General features: G+C 44.9%; 1 protein-coding gene across 1 annotated transcript in view; it reads right to left on the bottom strand.

Annotated features, from left to right (window-relative positions):
• SART3 (spliceosome associated factor 3, U4/U6 recycling protein) overlaps window positions 1–13,287 on the bottom strand; it is a 38,125-nt gene extending 24,838 nt beyond the window's left edge. Inside the window, exons 1-3 of the mRNA XM_040351896.1 lie at window positions 12,983–13,287; window positions 6,700–6,826; window positions 4,063–4,170 (exon numbers count right to left, since the gene is read on the bottom strand). Coding sequence (XP_040207830.1) covers window positions 4,063–4,170; window positions 6,700–6,826; window positions 12,983–13,171 — 424 coding nt within the window. The 5' untranslated portion in view covers window positions 13,172–13,287. The remainder of the gene's footprint in view (window positions 1–4,062; window positions 4,171–6,699; window positions 6,827–12,982) is intronic.
• Window positions 13,288–18,980: the final 5,693 nt, after the last annotated feature.

Genomic DNA, 18,980 nt, shown 5'->3' with positions numbered 1-18,980 from the left:
ATATACTGATTTGACCTGGTAAAATAAAACCCCAATACTTACTTCTGCTCATCTTTCATGTCCCTTATCGATATTTATATTAAGTAAATATCTACAGAAACATTTGGCACACACACACACACACACATTGACACAGTGTGTGCCACCGGCGCAAAACAAATTCCAAATACTTTTCAAATATTTTATAGTGCAGGCTATGCTGCAGCGAAAATTCACCACTAAATCAGTGGGGGAAAAAAATTATATGTAAAAACCTATTGTTTGTGTAGCTGCGCTGGCCCTTTAAATCAAACGGTGTAAATAATGTCCTGATGACACATCAGTAATGTGAAACGTGTTGAGGCTGGTTGTTCGACGCTGACGTTGTTTCCCGTCGAATGTACCGCATCGAAAAAATAATTTCCTATCGAAAACGAGGCTTGAACCGCACGCCGGCTCCTAGCAGCACACAACTGTTACTGGCTAATACTGGAAAGCTGGAGAGACTCCGTGCCAGTCTGAGGCACACATACATGTGAGTGCAAATTTTTTATATGACCTTTTAAAACGATTAAAGGTATGGAATTTTGCACAATGATGAGAAACAATAACTGGAGGATCGAGGGAGTGATCCGGGGTTTGGTGGAGACATATCTATTTACCCACATGGAAGATTAAAGAAAGGCTACATAGAGGCTGGTTTATCACTGCTTTTTAGTAAGCATATAGATTGGATGGTGGTGGTCAGTCACAGCACGTTTGTTTTGGAAGTCACCATTTGTTCAGCACCGAGGATTTATCCCCTTGGACTTTATTTTTATGGGACTTTATTTGCATAATGTTTTCTGATGGTAAAAACTATTGGCTTAAACCAGGGGTGCCCAACTTTTTGAAGGCAGAGGGCCACTTAAAGCGGGAGTTCACCCATTTAAAAAAAAAAAAAAAATCTCCCCTTAGCTTCCTGCTCGTTCGGTCTAGGGGAATCGGCAATTTATTTTAAAATATGTGCAGTACTTACCCGTTTTCGAGCTGCATCTTCTTCCGTCGCTTCCGGGTATGGGTCTTCGGGAGCGGGCGTTCCTTCTTGAGTGACAGCCTTCCGAGAGGCTTCCGACGGTCGCATCCATCGCGTCACTCGTAGCCGAAAGAAGCCGAACGTCGGTGCGGCTCTATACTGCGCCTGCGCACCGACGTTCGGCTTCTTTCGGAAAATCGTGACGCGATGAATGCGACCGTCGGAAGCCTCTCGGAAACCTGTCAATCAAGAAGGACCGCCCATTCCCGAAGCCCATACCCGGAAGCGACGGAGAGGATGCGTCTCGTAAACGGGTAAGTACTGCACATATTTTAAAATAAATTGCCGATTCCCCTAGTAATAACGAGCAGGAAGCGAAGGGGGAAAAGTGCCCTCTAAGGGTGAACCCCCGCTTTAAGCGACTTAGTAACCAGTCGCGTGCCACAATGAGCGGAGTGGGCAGACGACAGGTCTGTGTCCAGTCTGCATATGCAAAGCAGACACAGCCCAATCTTCTCTATGGGCCCTCCGATCCAATCAGATAGAAGGGGGCAGATCCACTCCTGTTTTTTTAAGCGGATTGGAGGTAGGCAGGTGTAAACGGACAAAAGTCTGTTCACATCTGCCGCTCCATAGAGGTGAATTGAGGGTCCGATCAGGTCGGACCGATCATGTGAAAGGGGCCTAAGGCTGCCTTTACACTGATGGTCTGTGGTCTATTGCGGTGCAGTGTACCTTTGGTTTTCCCGCCGGTTAGCTGCACTTTGCCATAGACGTCTATTGTATCCTGCAGGTGTGGTGCACTTTCTGAAAAGCCGCCGGCTTCTTTTACAACACTGATGCTCCAGGATAGCAGGTCTGCAACCTAGGCTTGCCAACCAGCCATCCCAGGGCAGAAGGTCGCGGGCCACATCAGAGGGCTCCGCGGGCCACATGTGGCCACTGGTTGGGCACCCCTGGCTTAAACACTACACCAGTTTGATTTAAAGGGCCAGCGCAGCTACATAAAACAATAGGTTTTTACACATACAGGGGGTCATTTACGAAAGTGCAGTCGCTGTAGATCCGAGACAAGAGGTGACACCAGCTGGGGTGAGCACAGTGCTGGATCGTGGGACAGGTTTTTTTTAGAAAGTCAGTAGCTACAGTTTTTGTAACTGCTGACTTATTTTTCACAGCAGACTGGAACTCCTCTTTAAGTCTAAGGCTCCATGCACACAGAAGCTGATAAACTGCAGTTTATTGGCGTTTTTTAGTGTTAGGCCCCTTTCACATTGACGGACCGTTCGTCCGTTTATTACAAGTCTGTTTACGGACACAAAAACGGTCCGCTCCGTGTGAAAGGACCCTAAATGAGCTTTGGCTTTTTCCCGAACGCCCAAAATTTGCGTTCAATGTGCCGTCTTTCGACGAAAAAAAAAAAAAAGCCGAAAAAGGCTCCTCGTCAGCGGTTTTTTATCTATTAAAAAAAAACAAAGCTGAAAAACGCTAATAAACGCTATTGCAAAAACGCTAAAAAACATTGAAAGGCTCCCTGCAAAGCTACTGGCATTTTTTATAGCTTCTGTGTGTATGGATCCTAAGTGCGGTCTAAATAAAACAAAACAATCGGCACAATACATACAATCTATTGGATGTGTCACTTCTGTTGGCTGAAATCCTCCATTGATGCAACCCCTTCAATCTTCTGGTGCAGTGGGGGGCTTAAAAGATCTGATGGAACAGTGACAGGCACTATCAGGGGTGCCTGACTATGCCCATCTTTTCTGTTCCACTTCCCCATTCACAGAAGCATACTACATCTTCTATGAATGGAGGGGCTGGACCTTTCAATCATCTGCCTGTCTTCCATTCATAGAAGCTGTAGTTACAGTTTCTATGAAAAGAGGAGCTTAGTGGAAAGTTTGGTCATAGTCAGGCACTCCTGATGAGTACATGTCACCGCCCTCTCAGTTGTATTAAACCCAGTGCACCGGAAGATTACGGTGACAGGGACGGGGGGACCTCAAAAGAGGAGGATTTCAGCTGATAGAAGAGACTTTGGCACAAGAGACTTATCCTACTAACTGTAAGTAATGACCCTTGTGACGATTTTCTTTTTTTACACTGCATTTAACCTTTAAATTTTATTTTAATTTTTTAAATATCAAACAGACTTTACAAACATGTTATACTCTTCTTAGGTCACCCGCCAGTGCTCCAGTCTCCTTCTCTTCTTGGTGCACCCCTATATGGAGAGGATTTCTATGGGGCACACCTGCAGGCTCACTCCCAAACTGGGCTCTATGCATCTATTGACACACACAGCGCAGCTCAGCCCCATCCCTCACTCCTTCCTCGGTGGATTTGACGGAGGGCAGAAGGAGCCAATAGCTCCCACTGCTGCTTGTTAGTTTATGTGTGAAAAAGGAGAGAGAAGAAAAGACTGCAACCAGACCAAGTGTTAAATCGATCCAGGAGTCAGGTAAGTGTTTAGAAGGAAAGACAGCAAGTCCTAAAAAAAAAAAAAAAAGTTTAATTAATCGCAGGGAATGTATTAAAGGAGAAGTATAGCCAAACCTTGGTTGGCTGTACTTCTCCTATGGGTCCCAGGAGAGCCAGCCGCTCCAACCCCTCCACAGCCCAGCCCAGCCCAGTCTCTCTCTAAAAGCTCAGAGTGTAATTTCTCTCTGGTGCTTTTCTCCTCTGTTATCAGCATGAGTCACTTCCGACAAGTTTGACACCAAAAGATAAAATGGTGACGGGGAAAAGAGATTAGCATACAGCCTGTCTACTCACAACACAGCTCTGCATCGTTCCTTTTTTCCTTTGCGGTGTGTGAGGGTGGGGGTATGTCACTTTCCTCCAATCAGCTCTCAACACACTGTACCAGAGATCTAAACTGTAGCTCTCCACACCCTCTATGTTACTGACAGATGCAGAAGGATTTTATCTAAAATTTAGCATGTTAAAGTGATGTAAAAAAAAAAAAAGAAGACTGCAAATAAACAAGTAAAACTTATGTAGGGTTTACAACCACTTTAACAAATACAGGACTAATAGAAGAAGTAAAGACACTTAAGACTTACAAATATAATCTTTGACAGCTCTTTCAAACAATTCATAAACAGTCTCTCGGCCTGAAGTTTCTGATTCTGCAAACTTCATCTCATCCTTTAACCAGTCCAGCCAGAGCTCTGCAAGAAAGAGAAAAGCGTGGCAAATTTTACGATTATGGTTAATGCATAGAATGTATTAAGATAAAAAAAAAAACTGCCTTTAGAACCACTTTAAGGCCACATTCACACAGATGAACAGGCACAGATAATATCAAGACAGTGGGGTCAATTTACTAAAACTGGGAGAGTGAAAAATCTGGTGCAGTTGTGCATGGTAGCCAATCAGCTTCTAACATCAGCTTTTTCATTTAAGCTTTGACAAAAAAACCTGGAAGCCGATTTGGTTTCTGCACCAGACTTTGCACTTTCCAATTTTAGTAAATCAACCCCAGTATATTGTTGAGGCTGTGCAGACAGCTGCAGCCACTCAGTCTGTGCAAAACAATAAGCGACTGTCAGAAGCCCCTGCTGTTCATATGTATCCAGGGGTTAACTGCAATTAAAGGACAGATATCCAAACCTGGATGCACATAGATATGCGTAGGGATGGATATTTGTTCCTTAATGAAGGTACCTGCTTGATGTGCGCATAGATATGAAGCTCGGTGGACGACTTCTGCTCCCCTCAGCTGGTCATTGCTTTGTACAGTTTCCTGGCCACAGTTGTCTACAACCACCTGTCTCCCAAGCCACAGCATTATGCCATCTCTTGTCGCTGTCCTGTTTGTCCGAATGAATGAGGCCTCAAGGTCAGCTAAGATAGTAAGTGAAGAGCAGCCTACAGCTACACATTTGACTGTCCATGTACCGTGTATGTACACATGAAGTGCTCAAAACAATATTCCATTTTACCTGACTGAAAAAAAAAAAAAAAAAAAAATAATCAAAAAAATATCAAAGTTTTAAAATAAAACTGAAGATCTCTGCATCTGTAAACGCTGAAAAGATGGGGGCTGTGGACCAAACACTAAGCTATTGCCACAGTGTCCAAAACTACATATTCCACTACATTGTGTAACCAGCTGAAGGGCTCATGCACGCTGCAGCTCAAAAAAAAAAAAAAAAACTGCTTTTATTTCTTCTGAGAAATCCTCACTTCGAGCCGGTTCGCACTCCCGCGGCATGACTTCGGGGGGGGCCCTGCAAGTCGTCCTGAGGACGACTTCAGAGGCGACCAGCAAAACGACTTCTGTATAGCCGCCCCCAAAGTCGTGCAGGAACCTTTTTCTAAGTTGGAGCGACTTGCGACACTCCTATTAGAACGGTTCCATTGCATTGAATGGGACGCCTGACGAGTCACCCCAGTGTGAACCGGCTCTTCCTGTTCTTCGGTCTGTAACTCCACACAGTAATGCAAGGCTTTCTCCCTGGTGTGGAGTGTCGTGCTCGCCCCTCCCTTGGACTACTGGAGAGTCAGGACGCTCTCTACGTTGCAGATAGAGAAAGTAGCTGTATGTTCGTGGGTGTCCTGACTCTCCTGTAGTCCAAGGAAGGGGGCGAGCACGACACTCCACACCAGGGAGAAAGCCTTGCATTACTGTGTGGAGTTACAGACAGAAGAACAGGAAGTGAAGATTTCTCAGAAGAAATAAGGACATTTAAAAGCAAAAATCGAAGGATAAGGTAAGTGAAGGAGGACTGCACTAAGGTAAAGGAAGCTATTAAAGGGAAAAACAACTGTACCTTTACAACCCCTTTAGGGGCCAGTTCACACCAGACGCAGATCCGTACAGGTGTGCTTTTTTTCTGCACAAAATGCATGCACAGTGTTTTCCATGTATTCCAATGGCTCTAGGTCACACCATGTAGTCAGTTTCCGGTGAATTTCTGCACCTAGAGCCATTGGAATACATGAAAAACACTGTGCATTGGTTTTTTAAGTGCAAAAAAAATGCACACATGTACAGAACTGCGTCTGGTGTGAACTGGCCCTTAAGACACTTTGTGCCCTTTTGCACGTTTTTCAAGCTTTTGTGAGCATAAGCATTTTTTTTTTTCACAAACCCTTTGCATGTTAATTTTTTTGTGCGTTTTAGATGCTTAGGTGTTTTTTCTGCTAGTAAACTCCTCTCAAAAACGTAAGTTTGGTGAGTTTTTTTATTCTGCCTGTAAGCTAGACACATTGGCCAACATGGAGGGAAGTTTCCAGGCAAAAAATAAATAAAAAAGCTCCAAAAGTCACAAAAGCCTGTAGGAGCCGCTTCTTTGAGATGCAGTGCAAATGAGCCCTTAGAATAGAAGTCGGCATATACAAATGCATATGCCACTGTTGGACATAGTATGTTAACTGTGCAAGTAAAAAGCTATTACTGTGTGGAGGACTATTCTACTATATTGTAGCTTCTCATCTGCGAGAAAGAAATAGGTCAAAATGAAAAGAGTTTGCCATCAACTACACTTCAAGTACAAACGCATTTGGTCATTTCTGTTACAGTACAGAACATTTTACATATATTTTATCAACCCTCATTACTTTTATGCGCCACCGAGTATATAAAGGGATACTTACCATTTCCAAATTTTACATGATCAGAAAAGAAATATAGGCACTAAAAGCAACACTAATAAAAATAGAACAAAGATAGAAAAAAAAAAAAAAAAGTATACCTTCAGTTAATGGGAAAAGTTCACTCATCTTCTGACGGGCATGTCGCAGCCTTTCCAATTCCCCCTCCTGCCGTAACAGTTTGATGAGGTCAACATGGCAGTTGTAATCAAAGGCATTGATTGACAGCTGGTAAATGAGATAAAACAGTGCATTACTACGTGTTATAATGTGGGTCATGGGGTACGTTATTTGTGAACATGCAGCTATGCTAGAATACAGAAATGACATTGCGTGGCTCCTTCTGTTACTGCAAACCTTAAAGTGTCTCTTTAAAGCAGGGCTCGACAAATCCCGGGCGCCAGGTCGCCATGGCGACTAGAAATAGGGTCCTGGCGACTTGGTTTGGAAGGGGGGCAAAAAAATTTTTTTTTTGTGAGCTGGCACCATCTGGTGCTGAGCCGTTGGTATTACAAGTTATTACCGCCAGATGTGTAAGCTGCCGTTGGTATTACAAGTTAAGCATTACAAGTTAAACAGCAATTCTAATGTAATTTTTCACTATTTTCACTGCCATCTTCTTCCCTCTAATTAGAACCCCCAAACATTATATATATTTTTTATCCTAACACCCTGGAGAATAAAATGGCGATCGTTGCAATACTTTCTGTGTTGCCGTATTTGCGCAGCGGTCTTACAAGCACACTTTTTTGGGAAAAAATTACACTTTTTTTAATAAAAAAAATAAGACAACAGTAAAGTTATCCCAATTTTTTTTTTTATTATGAAAGATAATGTTACGCCGAGTAAATTGATACCCAACATGTCACGCTTCAAAATTACGTCCGCTTGTGGAATGGCGACAAACTTTTACACTTTAAAATCTCCATAGGCGACGTTTAAAAAATTCTACAGATTGCATGTTTTGAGTTACAGAGGAGGTCTAGGGCTAGAATTATTGCTCTCGCTCTACCAATCGCGGCGATATCTCACATGTGTGGTTTGAACACCGTTTACATATGCGGTCGATGGCTCACATATGTGTTGGCTTCTGCGCGCAAGCTCGTCGGGACGGGGCGCGTTTTCTGGCTCCTAACTTTTTTAGCTGGCTCCTAAATTCCAAGCAAATTTGTCAACCCCTGCTTTAAAGCTTACCTAAACCAAAGAATAAATATTTCTTTATTACAGCTTGCCAATCTTTAGATGTGGTGGCTGCAATTTTCTTCTTTTTTCCCAGGCTTTTTCTCTTTATTTTTAATGACTGCCAAACAATCCCTGCTTTAAGAAAACTATTAGCCAGATTCAGAGACAGTTACGCCGGCGTATCAGTAGATACGCCGTCGTAACTCTGAATCTACGCCGTCGTAAATTTAAGCTTATTCTGGAAACCAGATACGCTTAAATTAGGCTAAGATACGAGCAGCGTAAGTCTCCTACGCCGTCGGATCTTAGGTGCATATTTACGCTGGCCACTAGGTGGCGCTTCCGTTGAGTTTGGCGTAGAATATGCAAATGACTAGATACGCCGATTCAGAAACGTACGTGCGCCCGGCGCATTTTTTTACGTCGTTTACGTAAGGCTTTTTCCGGCGTAAAGTTAGTCGAACAAATAGCTGGCCTAGCCAATATTAAGTATGGCAGTTGTTCCCACGTCAAAATTTGAAAATTTTACGTTGTTTGCGTAAGTCGTCCGTGAATGGGGCTGGACGCAATTTACGTTCACGTCAAAACCAATACGTCCTTGCAATGCACACTGGGATATGTCCACGGTCGGCGCATGCGCCGCTCGTAAAAAACATCAATCACGTCAGGTCACAATTCATTTACATAAAACACGCCCCCCTGTTCCTCATTTAAATTAGGCGCGCTTAGGCCGGCCCATTTACGCTATGCTGCCGTAACTTAGGAGGCAAGTGCTTTGTGAATACAGCACTTGCCTCTCTGACTTACGGCGGCGTATCGTATATGCGATACGCTACGCCGGCTCACAGTTAAGCCATTCCCTCTGAATCTAGCTATATATCCATTTCCTCAGGTCCCTTATACACAGAATGCTAACCTTCTACACCAGAGTTAGGCAACCCCTGCACAGCTGTCATGAAACTACAAATCCCATCAAGCCTCTGGGAGTCACGCCTGTGGCTGTCAGTGATGGAATACCTCATGGGACTTGTAGATCTACAACAGCTGCAATGCTGAGGTTGCCTAACCCTGTTCTTCACTATTACAGTATCATTAAATTTGTCAACAGAAGTATCCCCTGGAATGAATATACCACCGATTGGGAATGAGTAAATTGGAACCTAAGTCAGAAAATTCTGCCCTGCTAGATGTCATCAGGCTGCCCCCTTTTGCAGGTATAGCATTGAAAAACATTTTGCTTGTAAACCCTTGAAAAAATAAAATAAAAAAACACCTGCAAGACAAAGCCATAATGAGCTAGTTTGACTTGCATACTAGCTCATTATGCATTACTTGCCTTAGAATCAAAGCCCCTGAAGCCGTCCTTGTCACCCCTCCGGCCGCAGACATCTCTTCACAGAAGCATGCGTGCGGGAGATGTCAAATACGGCATTGCCGTTTTTATAAATGGGGTTTTTACTGCGCCGTAGACAACAGTGTACACCTATTGGCAAATATCTCCTACACCGTGTAGGTTTAGGAGATATTGCAAACACCTACAGGTAAGCCTTAATCTAGGCTTACCTGTAGGTAGGGTTGCCACCTCATCCCTTTAAAACAGAACACATATGAATTACACAGGTTCTGAGGCCAATTTAATTTAGATAAGGCTCCACTTGAGTTCAATTACCACCTTAATCAGCCACAGAACCTGTATAATTCATATGTGTTCTGTTTTAAAGGGATGAGGTGGCAACCCTACCTGTAGGTGTAAATTCCGGGTGGGGGTTTACAACTACTTTAAAAATAAGTGCCTATACTGATTAAAATGCAGTAATACACTGTCTCGTCCTGCTCTGCACATGCTCAGTTGTACTCTATTTTTTGGCACCATGCCAAAAATGTAGAAGTCCATCTATTGAAAGCCTAAAGATTTACTGCTGCTCAGGGGCTCTGGGCTCCAGCAAAATGGCAGCCCCCAGCAAGAAGGGACATTGAAGTTTACGATTTCTTCTTTGCAGTTTTACAACCTTACTTGCACAGATGGGTGTCATTCCCTTGTTATCTATGGACTTGATTTTCAATGGGACTATTGGGATATTTTTTGCAAAACTTTATTTAGCTCTGCATCTATTTTGTATATTTTACTTCTCTTAGCTGCCTTATAGACCAGACAACTGGAGAAGTCTGATAAACATTAAACTCTTATGTTAAAAGTCATAGCAGCTTTACTAAAGTGAAACTAAAGCAGCAGATACTTACCCCCTCTCTAGCAGTCGGACATCTCTAAGGTCCCTTGCTGGCAGATTTTCCTTGGGTGCTGGTCTTCTTCCGTCTTGATGACAACTCCTGTGCAAGTGTTTAAAGCGCAGTTCCCGCCAGAATTTTTTTTTAAAGTCAACAGTTACAAAAAGTGTAGCTGATGACTTTTAATAATCAGACACTCACCAGTCCAGCGATGCGGGCATACAAAGCCCTGCTCCTTTCCATGGCACCAGCATTCTTACTGTGGGCACCCAGCTGTGGCTTCAGACAGGCACGCACTGCGCAAGCCACGTTGCAAATGGTGAAGCAATCTTCTTGGACCTGTGATGCGCCACAGCGCTCCGGGAGAAAGTGGGAGCTGGATGTGTCTAAGAAGAGGGTGGTGTCTGCCCATTTCAGATACTCACCTATTCAATGGATCCAGCGTTTTCCCACTGAGATCCATCACGCCTGGCCACAGCTCCGCCCTGTTCCGCTCTCTCTCTGGCTCCTCCGGGTTCAGCGGACAGGCCTCTCAATGACATGCTCAAAGGCCCGCCCCCTCCTCTTTTCCTTGAGCGAAAGGCAAAGCCTCCTGGGATATGTGACCTGCATTTCCCGGGAGGCACAGCAGGCGGGATACAAGTCATTCACGAATGGTGCGCATGGGGAGTAGGGCCTGACTTTTTTCCAAATGAAAAGGGTAAAAAAAAAAGCCTGATACTTCTGCAGGTGGAATGGAAGGAACGTAAGGAAGAGGGTGAAGGTCCACTTTAAGTTGCTTACATTTAAACGGCTTTCATAGAAATACATGGGCTGCGACATGTGTCCAAGTGTGAATGGAGTCTAATGATTTTTTATGGATCGGCCACTGGGCTAAACGAAAAACAGAAACGGATTCCTCTAACCACTTGACCTCTGGAAGATTTAGCCCCTTTCCTGACCAGGCCATTTATTTGCAATATGGCACTTTAACCACTTCCCGCCCGGTCCATAGGCAATTTACGTCCGGGAAGTGGTTCTGAAATCCTGACTGGACGTCTATGGACGTCCTGCAGGATTTCATGCCGCGCGGAGGCTCTTTACCACGTGATCAGCCGTGTCCAACCACAGCTGATCACGATGTAAACAGGAAGAGCCGTTGATCGGCTCTTCCTCACTCATGTCTGCCAGACGCGAGTAGAGGAGAGCCGATCGGCGGCTCTCCTGACAGGGGGGGTTTGCGCTGATTGTTTATCAGCGCAACCCCCCCTCGGATGACCACACTGGACCACCAGGGAAGGGCAAAAAAAGGCAGTAAAAAAAAAAAAAAAGATGCTAATCAGTGCCCACAAATGGGCACTGACTGGCAACATGGATACATCAGTACCACCCCACAGTGTCCATCAGTGCCACCCCACAGTGCCCATCCATGCCCAGTGCCCACCTATCAGTCCCCATCTGTGCCACCCATAAGTACCCATCAGTGCCACCCATAAGTGCCCATCAGTGCCGCATACCAGCGCCGCCAATCAGTGCCCATCAGTGCCACCTCATCGGTGCCCATCAGTACTACCTCATCGGTGCCCGTAATTGAAAGAGAAAACTTACTTATTTACAAAAAAAATTACAGAAAAAAATTAAAACGTAATTGTTTTCAAAATTTTCAGTCTTTTTTTAGTTGTTGCGCAAAAAAACAAAAAAAACGCAGAGGTGATCAAATACCACCAAAACAAAGCTCTATTTGTGGGGAAAAAAGGCCGCCAATTTTGTTTGGGTACAGTGAAGCATGACCGCGCAATCGCCATTCAAAGTGCGACAGTGCTGAAAGCTGAAAATTGGCTTGGGCGGGAAGGTGCGTAAGTGCCTGGTATGGAAGTGGTTAACCGACAATTGCGCGGTCATGCGATGCTGTACTCAAATATATATATATTCCCCCTCACAAATAGAACTTTCTTTTGGTGGTATTTAAGCTATATACAAAATAAAGAAAGAAAATTTGGAAAACAAAAAAAAAAATCCCAATAAGCGTATATTGATTGCGCAAAAATGATCTCTTCTACAAACTATGGGATATATTTATGGTATTTTTTTTTTTTATTACTAGCAACGGTCACGATCAGAACCTTATAGCGGGACTGCGATATTATAGCGGACAAGGGGGACCAGTGACATTATTAGTGATCAGTGTTAAAAATGTGCGCTGTCACAGTACACACACTGGTTGGGAAGGGGCTATCAAAGGGTTAAACTTAAATTGTGTGCCTAGCCGATTTAGTGTAGTGGGGGAGGTGCTTTTACTAGTGGAAGGCATGGATCGGTGTCCCTGCTTTACAGGAACCATGTCTTCTGTACTGACAGAACGGCAATCTGCCTTGTTTACATAGGCAGACAATCGTTCTGTCTGCGTACCAGATGATCGGCGGGTCCTGGGTAACCCGCTCATGCTGTGTAAATTAACAGCAGTAGCGATCCGCCGGCGGCAGCGCACACTTACGCTCGATACCCGGAAGTGCAGGATCACGTATGTATATAAGTGATCCTGCACAGTACATGGCTATGGGGCGGTCGGCAAGCGGCTATTCCCACAACAGGACACAATATTCTGACAGCATCACCTGCCTTTCACACGGGCGGATCTGCTTAGCGGACTCTGCCAGCTCAGCGGGAGATCGCTCCGTAAAGCCGCCGGATAACGGGTCCATCTCTGCTCACTGTGCAGGGATGGACCTGTCCGAGCCCCGCTGTCCTCTATGGCAGATCGGACCAAAACGGATCCACCTGTCCATTTTCATCCGGTTGTGCATGACAACCAATCAGCTTCTCTCTCTCATTTTCAAAGCTTACCTGAACAAGCTGAAGCTAGAAGTTGATTGGTTGCCATGTAGCAGTTTAAATGGCAGGCAGATCAGGATGTAGGTATAAATGCCTTTCTTCCATACAAATGACAAGTGCTGTCCCTGCTCCATGTGCGGCCTCCTTCTCCTCTCAGTAGATTACCTGCTCCTCCAGCCGCTGGATCTCCACCTCACACTCCTTATCATCCTCCTCACTAGAAGACTCCCCGGATTCCTCCGACGAGCCGTCCCCCTGCTGCCTCTGCTGTCCTCCCTCCTCCGACTCCATTTCCTCCTCTCCTTCTTCGGCCAAACGTAGCTTTTCTCCTTCGTCCTGCTTGGCGGCCGCCATTGCGATGCTTGCTGCGAATTCACAACGTTGCTGGGCGGGAGGGCCTTCCGAGGCGGCGCCTGTCTGGGATAGAACACTTCCCGGGCATCCAGAATTCCGATTTCAACTGAAAATCATTATATTATTTCGTGGTGTGGAAGCATTTCTCGCGCACTATGAAGATTTGAACTAACGTGATAATATTTTTTATGCAGGCACGAGAGGTCAGCCCCGTCTCCAAGGAGACGGAAATCCCGCGTTTTCGGGGGTCCTGCTTTATTCTACGCCTTATTCATTCACTCACTGAGGGTGTGAGTTGTAGAGTAGCTGACTGATATGGCAGAAGATCTGTGTAGTAGTGTGCAGGGCTGGTGCAAGGATCTTTGACACCCTAGCTAGGCGATACCTAATTTTGATGCCCACCCCCCTGATCATTACACTGACCCACCTACCTTAGACCTACACTGACCCACCTGATCATTACACTGACCCACCTGACATCTACACTGACCTACCTGACACATACACTGACCCACCTAATCATTACACTGGCCTACCTGACACCTGCACTGACCTACCTGACACATACACTGACCCCCCTTCCTGACCCAGCTACCTTAAAGCGGTTCTCCACCCTAAAGTGAAGTCCCGCTGATCGGAACCCTCCCCCCCTCCGGTGTCACATTTGACACCTTTCAGGGGGAGGGGGGTGCAGATACCTGTCTAAAGACAGGTATTTGCACCCACTTCCGGCATTCACGGGCATTGCGTCACATCCCGTCGCCCCGCCCCCCCCCCCCCCCGTTGTGTGCTGGGAACACTCGGCTCCCAGCACACAGCGGGAGCCAATCGGCGGGCGCGGCGCGACTCGCGCATGCGCCGTAGGGAACCGGGCAGTGAAGCCGCAGCGCTTCACTTCCTGGTTCCCTCACCGTGGATGGAGGGGGGAGCAGCAGGGTGACGAGCGATGGCTCGTGCTCTGCTGCGGACGGCGCTGGACTCCAGGACAGGTAAGTGTTCTTATATTAAAAGTCAGCAGCTGCAGTATTTGTAGCTGCTGGCTTTTAATATATTTTTGGGGTGGAACATCCGCTTTAAACCTACAATGACCTACCCGACACAGACCCACCTGATTCCTACTTCCTGCACTACTCGCGCACACACCACAACCCCTCCATACAGCTCGGTGCAGATCCATCCTCCTCCTTACCTCTGCTCTTCGTGGCTTCATCGACCATCATCAGGACTCTCCTCACCACTGGGTGTGCAGAATTGCTTAGGAGTCCCCGCCAGCGCCATCCACCTGCTTCATGGTGTCCCCGCCGGGGCCAGGCCAGCGCCATCCACCCACTCCATGGTGTCCTAGCTGGGGCCAGCGCCATCCACCCGCTCCATGGTGTCCCCGCCAGGCGGGAGGTCAGCTAACAGACACTGCACCTCCAATCCTCCCATCTCTACCGAGCCCCGCCACTCCGCTCCGCTGCACACACAGCGCCGCACCAGAGGGAAAATCTGGAGCAAAGGAGTCCCGTAGCGGTGCTGTGAGATATTACTGTGGGAGGAGATGTGACAGCGCTGCTCTCAGCGGGACACATGGGGGGATTGGCGGCGGTGGCACACAACGGATGTGTTCCCTACACTGAATGGGACAAGCAATCGGGAGAGGAGAGCCAGCTCACACACACTGGAGCTTCCCCAGGACAGAGGCCATGGTTGCGCCCTAGGTGGTAGTGCGCCCTAGGCGACTGCCTACTTCGCCTAGTGGTAGCTCCAGCCCTGGTAGTGTGATGGAAATACACACATTTAGCTGTTCATGGACAGCTTCTATCTATACATAGAGACTGGAAGAGAACAGTTCATGGACAGCTTCTATCTATACATAGACTCGAAGAGTTCATGGACAGCTTCTATCTATACATAGACTCGAAGAGTTCATGGACAGCTTCTATCTATACATAGACTGGAAGAGTTCATGGACAGCTTCTATCTATACATAGACTGGAAGAGTTCATGGACAGCTTCTATCTATACATAGAGACTGGAAGAGTTCATGGACAGCTTCTATCTATACATAGACTGGAAGAGTTCATGGACAGCTTCTATCTATACATAGACTGGAAGAGTTCATGGACAGCTTCTATCTATACATAGACTGGAAGAGTTCATGGACAGCTTCTATCTATACATAGAGACTGGAAGAGTTCATGGACAGCTTCTATCTATACATAGAGACTGGAAGAGTTCATGGACAGCTTCTATCTATACATAGAGACTGGAAGAGTTCATGGACAGCTTCTATCTATACATACAGACTGGAAGAGTTCATGGACAGCTTCTATCTATACATAGAGACTGGAAGAGTTCATGGACAGCTTCTATCTATACATAGAGACTGGAAGAGTTCATGGACAGCTTCTATCTATACATAGAGACTGGAAGAGTTCATGGACAGCTTCTATCTATACATAGAGACTGGAAGAGTTCATGGACAGCTTCTATCTATACATAGACTGGAAGAGTTCATGGACAGCTTCTATCTATACATAGACTGGAAGAGTTCATGGACAGCTTCTATCTATACATAGACTGGAAGAGTTCATGGACAGCTTCTATCTATACATAGACTGGAAGAGTTCATGGACAGCTTCTATCTATACATAGACTGGAAGAGTTCATGGACAGCTTCTATCTATACATAGACTGGAAGAGTTCATGAACAGCTTCTATCTATACATAGACTGGAAGAGTTCATGGACAGCTTCTATCTATACATAGAGACTGGAAGAGTTCATGGACAGCTTCTATTTATACATAGAGACTGGAAGAGTTCATGGACAGCTTCTATCTATACATAGAGACTGGAAGAGTTCATGGACAGCTTCTATCTATACATACAGACTGGAAGAGTTCATGGACAGCTTCTATCTATACATAGAGACTGGAAGAGTTCATGGACAGCTTCTATCTATACATAGAGACTGGAAGAGTTCATGGACAGCTTCTATCTATACATAGAGACTGGAAGAGTTCATGGACAGCTTCTATCTATACATAGAGACTGGAAGAGTTCATGGACAGCTTCTATCTATACATAGAGACTGGAAGAGTTCATGGACAGCTTCTATCTATACATAGACTGGAAGAGTTCATGGACAGCTTCTATCTATACATAGACTGGAAGAGTTCATGGACAGCTTCTATCTATACATAGAGACTGGAAGAGTTCATGGACAGCTTCTATCTATACATAGACTGGAAGAGTTCATGGACAGCTGCTATCTATACATAGACTGGAAGAGTTCATGGACAGCTTCTATCTATACATAGAGACTGGAAGAGTTCATGGACAGCTTCTATCTATACATAGAGACTGGAAGAGTTCATGGACAGTTTCTATCTATACATAGAGACTGGAAGAGTTCATGGACAGCTTCTATCTATACATAGAGACTGGAAGAGTTCATGGACAGCTTCTATCTATACATAGAGACTGGAAGAGTTCATGGACAGCTTCTATCTATACATAGAGACTGGAAGAGTTCATGGACAGCTTCTATCTATACATAGAGACTGGAAGAGTTCATGGACAGCTTCTATCTATACATAGAGACTGGAAGAGTTCATGGACAGCTTCTATCTATACATAGAGACTGGAAGAGTTCATGGACAGCTTATATCTATACATAGAGACTGGAAGAGTTCATGGACAGCTTCTATCTATACATAGAGACTGGAAGAGTTCATGGACAGCTTCTATCTATACATAGAGACTGGAAGAGTTCATGGACAGCTTCTATCTATACATAGAGACTGGAAGAGTTTATGAACAGCCTCTATCTATACATAGAGACTGGAAGATTTCATGGACAGTTTCTATCTATACATAGAGACTGGAAGAGTTCATGGACAGCTTCTATCTATACATAGAGACTGGACGAGTTAATGGACAGCTTCTATCTATACATAGAGACTGGAAGAGTTCATGGACAGCTTCTATCTATACATAGAGACTGGAAGAGTTCATGGACAGCTTCTATCTATACATAGAGACTGGAAGAGTACATGGACAGCTTCTATCTATACATAGAGACTGGAAGAGTTCATGGACAGCTTCTATCTATACATAGAGACTGGAAGAGTTCATGGACAGCTTCTATCTATACATAGACTGGAAGAGTTCATGGACAGCTTCTATCTATACATAGAGACTGGACGAGTTAATGGACAGCTTCTATCTATACATAGAGACTGGAAGAGTACATGGACAGCTTCTATCTATACATAGAGACTGGAAGAGTTCATGGACAGCTTCTATCTATACATAGAGACTGGAAGAGTTCATGGACTGCTTCTAGCTATACATAGAGACTGGAAGAGTTCATGGACAGCTTCTATCTATACATAGAGACTGGAAGAGTTCATGGACAGCTTCTATCTATACATAGAGACTGGACGAGTTCATGGACAGCTTATATCTATACATACAGACTGGAAGAGTTCATGGACAGCTTCTATCTATACATAGAGACTGGAAGAGTTCATGGACAGCTTCTATCTATACATAGAGACTGGAAGAGTTCATGGACAGCTTCTATCTATACATAGAGACTGGAAGAGTTCATGAACAGCCTCTATCTATACATAGAGACTGGAAGATTTCATGGACAGTTTCTATCTATACATAGAGACTGGAAGAGTTCACGGACAGCTTCTATCTATACATAGAGACTGGACGAGTTCATGGACAGCTTCTATCTATACATAGAGACTGGAAGAGTTCATGAACAGCCTCTATCTATACATAGAGACTGGAAGATTTCATGGATAGTTTCTATCTATACATAGAGACTGGAAGAGTTCATGGACAGCTTCTATCTATACATAGAGACTGGACGAGTTAATGGACAGCTTCTATCTATACATAGAGACTGGAAGAGTTCATGGACAGCTTCTATCTATACATAGAGACTGGAAGAGTTCATGGACAGCTTCTATCTATACATAGAGACTGGAAGAGTACATGGACAGCTTCTATCTATACATAGAGACTGGAAGAGTTCATGGACAGCTTCTATCTATACATAGAGACTGGAAGAGTTCATGGACAGCTTCTATCTATACATAGAGACTGGACGAGTTCATGGACAGCTTCTATCTATACATAGAGACTGGAAGAGTTCATGGACAGCTTCTATCTATACATAGAGACTGGAAGAGTTCATGGACAGCTTCTATCTATACATAGAGACTGGACGAGTTCATGGACAGCTTCTATCTATACATAGAGACTGGAAGAGTTCATGGACAGCTTCTATCTATACATAGAGACTGGGAGAGTTCATGGACAGCTTCTAGCTATACATAGAGACTGGAAGAGTTCATGGACAGCTTCTATCTATACATAGAGACTGGAAGAGTTCATGGACAGCTTCTATCTATACATAGAGACTGGACGAGTTCATGGACAGCTTCTATCTATACATAGAGACTGGAAGAGTTCATGGACAGCTTCTATCTATACATAGACTGGAAGAGTTCATGGACAGCTTCTATCTATACATAGACTGGAAGAGTTCATGGACAGCTTCTATCTATACATAGAGACTGGAAGAGTTCATGGACAGCTTCTATCTATACATAGAGACTGGGAGAGTTCATGGACAGCTTCTATCTATACATAGAGACTGGGAGAGTTCATGGACAGCTTCTATCTATACATAGAGACTGGAAGAGTTCATGGACAGCTTCTATCTATACATAGAGACTGGAAGAGTTCATGGACAGCTTCTATCTATACATAGAGACTGGAAGAGTTCATGGACAGCTTCTA

This window comes from Rana temporaria, chromosome 1 (genome assembly GCF_905171775.1).
Source record: "Rana temporaria chromosome 1, aRanTem1.1, whole genome shotgun sequence".
NCBI lineage: Eukaryota > Metazoa > Chordata > Amphibia > Anura > Ranidae > Rana > Rana temporaria.
The sequence above is the reverse complement of the archived record's forward strand: the minus strand, read 5'-3'. Positions and strand labels throughout refer to the sequence as shown.